This window comes from Sinocyclocheilus anshuiensis, unplaced genomic scaffold (genome assembly GCF_001515605.1).
Source record: "Sinocyclocheilus anshuiensis isolate Anshui unplaced genomic scaffold, SAMN03320099.WGS_v1.1 scaffold746, whole genome shotgun sequence".
Taxonomy (NCBI): Eukaryota; Metazoa; Chordata; class Actinopteri; order Cypriniformes; family Cyprinidae; genus Sinocyclocheilus; species Sinocyclocheilus anshuiensis.
Window position 1 is genome coordinate 303,428 of NW_015544173.1, and position 10,784 is coordinate 314,211.

The 10,784-nt window shown below is 39.3% G+C and overlaps 1 protein-coding gene across 2 annotated transcripts in view; it reads left to right on the top strand.

The window, feature by feature from the left end:
• Positions 1–6,272: 6,272 nt before the first annotated feature.
• The window catches only part of LOC107696039 (dnaJ homolog subfamily C member 14-like), a 17,158-nt gene continuing 12,646 nt past the window's right edge, over positions 6,273–10,784 (top strand). Inside the window, exons 1-2 of one of the 2 annotated variants that reach the window (XM_016496181.1) lie at positions 6,273–6,500; positions 8,123–9,420. In XM_016496181.1, coding sequence (XP_016351667.1) covers positions 8,317–9,420 — 1,104 coding nt within the window. In that variant the 5' untranslated portion in view covers positions 6,273–6,500; positions 8,123–8,316. The other variant, XM_016496182.1, reaches the window with a different exon arrangement.

Sequence of the window (10,784 nt, forward strand, 5' to 3'; positions counted from 1 at the left end):
AATAGAACGAGTTTTTGTGATAACTAAACGAACATTTCATTACTATAATACTGATTTCTCGCTAAATATAACATCAAAAGTGCAAAAAGTTAGTCAGAAATATACATTTACACACAAACTGACCACCAAACGCATCTTTATTTTTTAGCTCAACCGTCCAGTAGCCCCTCACTGCAGAACACAACCGTCACGGAATGGAACGCACAGGATTGTGGGATATTCAAAATTCGATCAGAAGAAGAAGGTACCTCTGGGGAACACGGCTTGCAGTGCGGGTGGGAAATTTGAACGCTGGCAACGTCAAAACGCCTCTACAGTGAGACTTAGACCGAAACTAGTTTCTACGAGGACTGACTAACGAGGAATCAGATACACACAAACGTGGGAAGACTGAGGACTGTGAAGTTAAGGTATTGTGAGTATAGTAAATATAGGTGTTGTGAGGAGCTTGGATTGGGATTATCGACCGACGGCCTGTATATGTCGGGAACAATACTCTCACGAAGTTCCTTGCAGGCCTGGGGGAAAATGGCAGGGGAAGAGACTGACAGTGAGAGTAACAGTATGGTTTGTAGTGAGGAAGATGAGACGGGGATAAATGAGTGGGAAAATGTAGGAAAGGGAAAGAATGGAAAAAGTCGGAAAAGAAAGAAAAAAGAAACATCCAGCATTGAAGAATCGGAAAGTGAAGGAAGTGAAGAAAGAGAAAAAAGAATGAGAGAGGGTATAACGATTGTAGTTGTTAGATTTGAAGGAGAGGGAGGAACAAAGAAAAGTGACCCGATTAAATTTTAAAAAATCATCAAAGGACAAATTGGAGAAGTGAAATATGCTAGAATTCTAGGAGATGGGAACTTGTTAATTGGGTGTAATAATAAAGACCAAATGGAGAAGGCTAGAAAACTAACAAATGTTGGAAAAATAAAAGTTCTTAAGGTTGTAAGAGTTGGGGAAAAGAGAATCAATGGATGCAAGGGTGTGATCTATGAAGTTCCCATTCATGTTAATATAAGAGAACTAGTGGAAAGCATTAAAGTGGAAAATGGCACAGTGAAAAGTGTAAGAAGAATGACGAAAGGGGTAGAGAAAAAGGAAACAGAATCTGTACTAATCGAATTTGAGGAGAAAGAGATACCCAAGCAGGTTTATTTTGGCTTTGTAAGATATAATGTAAAGGAGTATGTAACAAAACCAATGAGATGTTACAAATGTCAAGAGTTTGGACACATAGCCAAAATGTGCAAAGGGAAGCAAAGATGTGCTAGATGTGGGGGGGAGCATGAATATGGGAAGTGTGGTGAGGGAACAAAACCGAAGTGTTGTAACTGTGGAGGAAATCATAGCTTACATGGGGATGTGAGGTACTTAAAAAAGAAGTGGAGGTGCAACAGATAAGGTTAAAAGAGAAGGTATCATATGCTGATGCAGTTAAATTGGCTGGAAAGGAAAAACAGAATAAGGAGGGAAGAGGGAATATAAAGCAAGGAAAAGTAAATGAGCAGCAAGATAAGAAGAATGCATGGAAAGAGAAGAAGAAACTGGTCACATTCATTGCAGGAGTAATAAATGCAACATTTGAAATAAAATCAAAAACAGAAAGGATTCAGGTGATTGTGAAAGCAGCAGAACATCATTTGGATATGACGACCTATATAGGCAGTCGGCTCCACCCATTTTGGTGGGCTGAAATGCCACAGTTTTGTTCAGCTGCACAAACATTAACAAATCAGGCTTCAGTATTTGGAGAAAAACAGAACTTCCCCCAAGCTGGATTCCACGCTATGTGAGAGACCGTTTGAAAGGGAACAACAGTCATATTCAGAAAATAAATGAAAACAAATGTAAACAAATTTGGATATTTATAATCTTTCAACACTTCTAGCTATAACTGACATGTTTTGTAACATGAAGCACTTTGAGAAATAAGCCAAATGAATATAATAGTGTTTAATGGGTACAGTCGAAACAGTTTCTAGATATGCTAAATGTATCAGCATATTCATAAGCTCTGCAGTTTATTTAGAGAGCAAAATTATTAAAGTAAAAATATTTGTTGGCAGATGTAGGAAGAAAATAAATGCTTAGATAAAACTGTTGATCAATATTGTAGAGATTAATTATTCTTAATTTTAATTGTTAATAAACTGTGGGCTTCTGCTGGCAATTTATACTTTGTAGCGTTTAACACTGCCTTTAATAAAATAAGGAACTATAATAACATATGTAAATGGATTTTTAAGGCATTTTAACATTTGCTTTAGGTGTTGTATTTATTGTATTGTATTTTAATACGTCCATACTATTGGTTAGGCTACATTACATTATGGATGAGTGTTTCAACTGTACATTCTGGCATGGGTAATTGGAAAAAATCCACTTGTAGTATTTACGGAAAATAAAAGCTATTTGTAGACATCCGAAAACTGCCATATGAGGCAATGACTTTGCAGGCAGCGTTTTTGCACGAAGGCACCTCATGAAGCTGATTTCGGACAGGCTTCTGAGGCAGGTTTAATGATCTACAACAAAATAGAACGAGTTTTTGTGATAACTAAACGAACATTTCATTACTATAATACTGATTTCTCGCTAAATATAACATCAAAAGTGCAAAAAGTTAGTCAGAAATATACATTTACACACAAACTGACCACCAAACGCATCTTTATTTTTTAGCTCAACCGTCCAGTAGCCCCTCACTGCAGAACACAACCGTCACGGAATGGAACGCACAGGATTGTGGGATATTCAAAATTCGATCAGAAGAAGAAGGTACCTCTGGGGAACACGGCTTGCAGTGCGGGTGGGAAATTTGAACGCTGGCAACGTCAAAACGCCTCTACAGTGAGACTTAGACCGAAACTAGTTTCTACGAGGACTGACTAACGAGGAATCAGATACACACAAACGTGGGAAGACTGAGGACTGTGAAGTTAAGGTATTGTGAGTATAGTAAATATAGGTGTTGTGAGGAGCTTGGATTGGGATTATCGACCGACGGCCTGTATATGTCGGGAACAATACTCTCACGAAGTTCCTTGCAGGCCTGGGGGAAAATGGCAGGGGAAGAGACTGACAGTGAGAGTAACAGTATGGTTTGTAGTGAGGAAGATGAGACGGGGATAAATGAGTGGGAAAATGTAGGAAAGGGAAAGAATGGAAAAAGTCGGAAAAGAAAGAAAAAAGAAACATCCAGCATTGAAGAATCGGAAAGTGAAGGAAGTGAAGAAAGAGAAAAAAGAATGAGAGAGGGTATAACGATTGTAGTTGTTAGATTTGAAGGAGAGGGAGGAACAAAGAAAAGTGACCCGATTAAATTTTAAAAAATCATCAAAGGACAAATTGGAGAAGTTAAATATGCTAGAATTCTAGGAGATGGGAACTTGTTAATTGGGTGTAATAATAAAGACCAAATGGAGAAGGCTAGAAAACTAACAAATGTTGGAAAAATAAAAGTTCTTAAGGTTGTAAGAGTTGGGGAAAAGAGAATCAATGGATGCAAGGGTGTGATCTATGAAGTTCCCATTCATGTTAATATAAGAGAACTAGTGGAAAGCATTAAAGTGGAAAATGGCACAGTGAAAAGTGTAAGAAGAATGACGAAAGGGGTAGAGAAAAAGGAAACAGAATCTGTACTAATCGAATTTGAGGAGAAAGAGATACCCAAGCAGGTTTATTTTGGCTTTGTAAGATATAATGTAAAGGAGTATGTAACAAAACCAATGAGATGTTACAAATGTCAAGAGTTTGGACACATAGCCAAAATGTGCAAAGGGAAGCAAAGATGTGCTAGATGTGGGGGGGTGCATGAATATGGGAAGTGTGGTGAGGGAACAAAACCAAAGTGTTGTAACTGTGGAGGAAATCACAGCGTAGCTTACTGGGGATGTGAGGTACTTAAAAAAGAAGTGGAGGTGCAACAGACAAGGTTAAAAGAGAAGGTATCATATGCTGATGCAGTTAAATTGGCTGGAAAGGAAAAACATAATTAGGAGGGAAGAGGGAATATAAAGCAAGGAAAAGTAAATGAGCAGCAAGATAAGAAGAATGCATGGAAAGAGAAGAAGAAACTGGTCACATTCATTGCAGGAGTAATAAATGCAACATTTGAAATAAAATCAAAAACAGAAAGGATTTAGGTGATTGTGAAAGCAGCAGAACATCATTTGGATATGACTGAAGTGGGAGGAAATAAATGATGAATTGAGGATGCAAGCAAGTCAAGAGAATTCACGTGTTGGGTGATAATATTAATAATGTTAATTTTGCAATGGAATGCAAGAAGTCTATTGGCTAACGGACAAGACTTTAAGCAGTTTGTTGCTAGTAGGAGAGAAGTACCCGAGGTTATATGTGTACAAGAGACTTGGCTAAAAACTCAATTAGATTTTGTCTTATATGATTATGCGGCAGTACGACATGATTGAAGAGAGAAGGGAGGAGGAAGATGTGCAACATTTATAAAACAGGGTGTATCATACCAAGTATTAGGTATAGGAAATGAACAAGAATATGTGGTAATAAAAGTGTGGGCTGGAAAGAAGGAGTTGGTGATGATCGGTCAGTGTATAGAGAAGGAACAATTGGCAGTGAGCATTACCCAGTATGGTGTAGAATAAATATAGAGGTAATTTTAAGTATAGAAAATATAAGTGACACGTGGAATCTTGGAAAAGCAGATTGGGGAAAATTTCAGGAGGAAAGTAATAGATATCTAAGTCAAACTAATTTTGAAATGGATGTTGAAACATTAGATTACAAAGTAAAGCAAGGTATAATATTAGCAGCAACAGAGGCTATCCCAAAGAGCAAAGGGAAAAATAAAAGGAAAGTAATGCCGTGGTGAGATGATAAATGTAAGGAAGTAATTAAAAATAAGAATAAAGCATTCAAGTTAGTTAAAAGGACACATAATGTTCAACATATGGTTCAGTATAAACAAGCCCAGGCAGAAGTTAGGAGGACAGTAAGACAGGCAAAAAGGAAATTCTGGAGAACATATTGTGATTCAATTGGAAACACAACTCCAATAGAAGAAATATGGGGTACGATTAAAAAGATGGGGGGTGATAGAAGGGAATGGAGTTATCCAGTTAAGTTAGAAGGAAATGAAACTGCAGTAACTAATACAGAAAAGGTAGAGATGTTGGCAAAAGCTTTTGTTAAATTAAATAGTTCTAATAATTTGTCAGAGGAGGGGAAAAGAGGTAGAGAAAGAACAAAGGAAGAGAATAGGGGTGTATTAGGCAGGAAAAATAATGGAGATGGAGGACACGATGTCCCTTTTAACATGGGAGAACTGCAAAGGGCATTGAATAGGACAGGGAAAACTGCGCCAGGGAAAGACAAAGTATGTTACAGTACGCTAAAACATTTAAGTCTAGAAAGTCAGGAGAAACTACTGATGTTGTATAACAGAGTGTGGGAGGAGGGAAGGTTACCAAAAAGTTGGAAAGAGGCAGTAATTATTCCAATAAGAAAGCCTGCCAAAGATCCAAGTAGTCCGGGAAATTACAGGCCAATTCCACTAACGTCACATATTTATAAGACTTATGTATTTTCTGGAGAGTAAAGATGTAATTGCTAGTTGTCAAAGCGGATTTAGAAAAGGAAGAAATACAATGGATCTGGTAATAAATTTGGAGGATGAGATAAGAAAAGCTCAAGTAAACAAAGAGACAGTGGGAACAGTGTTTTTTGATGTGGAGAAGGCGTACGACATGATGTGGACGGAGGGACTTTCAATTAAATGGCATTTAATGGGAGTTGGAGGGAAAATGTTCAATTGGATCATGGATTTTTTAAATGGAAGGATTATACAGGTAAAGATAGGACAAGTATTATCAAATCAATATATTGTAGAAAACGGGACACCACAAGGGAGTGTAATTAGCCCAATTTTATTTTCCATCATGATTAATGATATATACTCAGAGCTTCCAGTGGATATGGGGAGATCCCTATTTGCGGATGATGGCGCTATATGGAAAAGAGGAAGAAATGGTGGACATCTGTACATGATACAAAATATGATAGGTATGAAAAGTAAGAAGGGAAATAAAAGGAAGGAACAAGTCATAATAAATAGACTGAGGATTGGACATTGCAAGCTAAACAAAACTCTTCATGTTATAGGAAAACACCCGACAGGACTATGCCAACTGCCGTAAAACTCCAATGAAGAAGAAGAAGAAGAAGAAGGAACCTCCGGAGACAGGAAGTAAAGCAGAATTTGGATTCGGACGTGCCTTGATGCCTTCCTGCCTTGGAATGCTGCCTCTGAAGGCAGCATTTTAGAGCTTTCGGACGCAGAAATGGTTGGTCTTAGTTTTATTTGTAGACAGTTGAAAATATCTTGACGCCTTCCGCTTCCAACCCGTCCAGTTAACAGAAGGCAGGAAAGGGTTACTTAAACGGAAGTGACGTTTCAGCGCTTGTGCCGTACTCGGAAGTGAACAAGAATGAAGAGAGAACTGGACTGTGAAAGAAGCTAAAGATAGGTGAGAAGACAGGCTGAGCGGCTTCAAACTCATCTTATACCCGAGTTTAACTTTACTGTCTGTACACTGTTCTTTTAGTGTAGTAAAAGCAGCAACGCTCGCTGTGGATGTTCTTCTGTTAGCATGCCCGCTAAAGCAAAACAGCATCGTTAAGGAAGAGATTAAACAAATATAAAGAGTATTAAACATAAACATTTACAACAACGAGCGCCGTCTGTAAACTCTCAGTGAGCTGCATTTGAGGAGTCGATACTCATGCACTTTATCAGGACTGAGTGTTCAGTAAGTTACAGACATGTGATGTTTGCATGTTTACGTTTCATTCTCTGGTACTTCCTTCATGGCTGTGATGTGCTTTTATTGCTCAAAAAAGCTTCGTGACAGGTTACAATAAGAATGAATGTTATGTAGTCTTAACTGTGGGACTTGACATTTACGTCAGCTAACTTGCTGGCAGTAACAGTGATAGGAGTTTTGATACGAGTCACTCCAAATGCTAAATGAACTCGTTAAATAGTGTACACAACAATTTGTTAATTACACAAATTGTAAATGCATTCTATTTTTAACACGGTTTGGATGTAAAAACGTCCAAACCAGTAGGTTTCATGTATATTTATTTATATATGTAACTACAAATGTAGGGTAACCATATTGATAATCCACACATCTGAATATAGAATGCAACAGTGACTGAAGCATCTTCCATTGATTTTTTTCCGTAGGCATTACAAAATATCTTCAAGTTCTAAACCATGAACCAAACTCTGAGATTAATCATCACAAACACAGAATCGAAACGAAAAGTATTTGAAAAATGGGCCAGGGAACGGCTCTGTGAACATGCTCATCATGATGCTTTCCAAGTGATGTTCTCGATTCACAATGGTGCAATATCAAACTATTAATTTACAATTATTGATTATGTGGATAAAAACAGTTTATTGCATCTCTTCAAGATTATTAGTTCATTTCAACTTCAAAATTATTAATTAGACTTTACTTCGTGTCGACAGAAACACGTATCAATGCTTAATCTCAATTTTGGATGGTAGGTCTATGTTGAAAGGTTAATATGTTATTAAAAAAATTCTATGGCGGAAATGAATGAGATTTTTACTTCTGGAACCCTGTGGTTGTGTTGTTGAGGTCCTTGTATATAGTATATAAAAAGTTTTAAAGGGGTCATATGATGCCATTTTAAAGATCATTATTTTGTGTATTTGGTGTAACAGAATATGTTGACATGCTTTAATGTTCAAAAAACACTATAATATAACTGTACATTATTGTAGGTCCTCTATGCCCCGCCTCTCTCAAACACGTCATTTTCAACAAAGCCCCCTCCTTTGACAAGCGCAGTCTGCTCTGATTGGCCAGCTGACCCAGTGCATTGTGATTGGCCGAACACCACAAGCACGCGTCGGAAATGTAACGCACCTTACCATAATCGCGAGCTTCAGCTTTCAAATGAAATCGCATCATATGACCCCTTTAATAGTTATTTTATTTTGAAGTGTATTATTTGTTAGCATATACTAGAACATATGGTTTCAAATATAAGTACTTTGTTCAGATGTACTATTTTGAGTACATTGACAGATTTTTCTTCTCATTTGCAGGGGCTCAGAATGCCGCTGTGATTTGGAGATGTCCCTGATCGTCTGACCCCATATTGTGTTTCATTTGTAAATATGAGACCGTTGTTAAATACAGTGCATGCATGTCTAAGTCTGCTGCCACCCTGAAGTTCATGATGGATCTCTCCATGACTGTCTTAAGCGTGAGGGAGTGAACCCTTGGATATTTGAGCAAGATGGAAGGAGACATGGCTGTACAATGGGATACAATAGAGCCGCCCGTTGTTTCTCTGGCCAGTCCGTGTTATGGAAATGACAGCCATGTGATATCGTCGCAAGGACCTGAGTGTGAACATGAGACGGTTGATGATTTTGATTGTGAATTCCCTGATGAAGACTTTGATTTGGAAGTAGACGAGAATGAAGAGCAAAATACCAAAACTGAAGATTTGAATGATGATCAGGTGCAAGATGTGATTTCTGAGAAAGACCAGGAGAAATGTGAAAGAGGGGGAAACACTGAATTAGAGACTGAGTTTAGAGACAATGGAGAGACTAGATCTCGCAGTGCTGGAACTGGTAGGAAAGGAAAGTCCAAAAAGGGTGGATCAGGGCAGGGGCCTTGCGATCAAACCCCGTCATGGACATCTCCATCTTTCATGTCTCATAAATCCTTCCTTGTGTCCTCTGGGCCCGGCAGACACAAGCAGGTGAGGCGACGCAACCAGCATCTGCACAATCACAGCCGCGTGCGACAGAAAAACGGGATCCAGCTGGTCATGGTGTGTCGGGATTTCCTGGCAGATTTCGTCAGCCCCTGGTGCATTTCCTGCATCCATATGGTCGTGGAGCTCATCATCTCTTTGACCCACCGCTGTGGGGTTGCTGTTGAATCATCTGCACTTGCACTATACAACTTTGGAACACACATGCTTTACAAAGTGACAGATTTTCCAGGCATGACACAAGATTTGAGGCGATTCCTGGACTGGAGCTGGTGTTCAGGTGTGGCTTTAATAGAGGGCATCAGCAGGTCTGCGCGCTGGGCTCGACATGCTCTTCTTTCCAGTTTGAGATTTGTTTGTGCTGCACTAAGCTCTGGCTCTCAGATGATGAGGTGTATTGTGGGAAGGCTGGCTGGAGAGAGAGGCAGGAAATGGTGGCTTGCCCTCCAGAGCAGCAGGGTTTGGAGGAAAGTGTCGGATCTGACCACGAGGATTCATGGGTGTTTCTTTAAAAAAGGCGTCATGAGTGAAAGATCAAATCCAGAGTCTCCCAACAGGGGGGCAGACAAGTGGCAACCTGGCGAAGAACTGCAGAGACTGCTGGCACTAGCAAAGGTAGTGCTTTGTGTTTTCATAGAGATGGAAGCATTCATGTCTGATAAGGTGACAATTTTGAAAATGAATGATTCTCTTTATGTTTTAGGAGAAAGCTGTATCATGATGTGAATGATCTTATGATTGCAGCATCTGAGCAAAACGTATATAGTATATATTTACAAGTATATAAGTATACAGTGCTGCTTGAAAGTTTGTGAACCCTTTAGAATTTTCTATATTTCTGCATAAATATGACCCATCAGATTTTCACACAAGTCCTGAAAGTAGACAAAGAGAATCCAATCAAACAAAGGAGACAAAAATATATATTTTGTCATTTATTAATTGAGAAAAATGATCCGGTGTTACATATTTGTGAGTGGCAAAAGTATGTGAATCTTTGCATTCAGTATCTCGTGTGACCCCCGTTTGCAGCAATAACTGCAGCTAAATGTTTCTTGTAACTGCTGATTAGTCCTGCACAACTGCTTGTAGGAAGTTTAGCACAGTCCTCAGTACAGAAGCGCTTCAACTCTGTGATGTTGGTGGGTTTCCTCCTATGAACTGCTGGCTTCAGCTCCTTCCACAACATTTCAATTGGATTATGGTCCGGAATTTGACTCAGTCATTCCAGAACATTAACTTTGTTCTTCTTTAAAGGGGTCATATGATGCAATTTCAATTTTTCCTTTCTCTTTGGAGTGTTACAAGCTCTTGGTGCATAAAGAAGATCTGTAAAGTTGCAAAGACTAAAGTCTCAAATCCAAAGAGATATTCTTTATAAAAGTTAAGAGTCAGCCACGCCTACCTAAAACGGCTCGTTCTAAGACGCCGCCCAAATGTTCACGCAAAGAAAGAAGGCGTAACTTTTATTCTGGCTGTAGTATTGTTGCTGCCGCCATGTTGTGAATGCGCTGTGTGTGCCTGGAGCTGCTGGTCGCTGAGGAAATACATCAACTTCACGCTGTCGATCGCCGGATCGGCTTTCACCTTTCACCGAGCGGAGTCCAGCCCAGGGTCGTCACATGTGGTTGCCGCAAGCCCTGCCGGACGGTCCTTCGTCGAATCCGCCGCCTCTGCTCACTCAGCCCGCCGGCTGTTCCTCACTCTAGCCTAGTGCTGGGCGGTATACTGGTTCATACCGAATACCGGTGTTTATTTTTGTTATGATATGAATTTTGAAAATACCGCAATACAGTGGCATGTCGTTAAAACAACGTTCGGAATGCGACACTGTTTGAAAGGGGTCCCTTTTCACTGTTGCACTGTGGTGAGGGAACAGCTGTATGTGTTACTTACTAAGTGTGAAAGTTCAGAAACTGAAGCTGTAGAACTAATAGAACGTGATGACACAGAAGAACTCATCCACAATATCCACATTG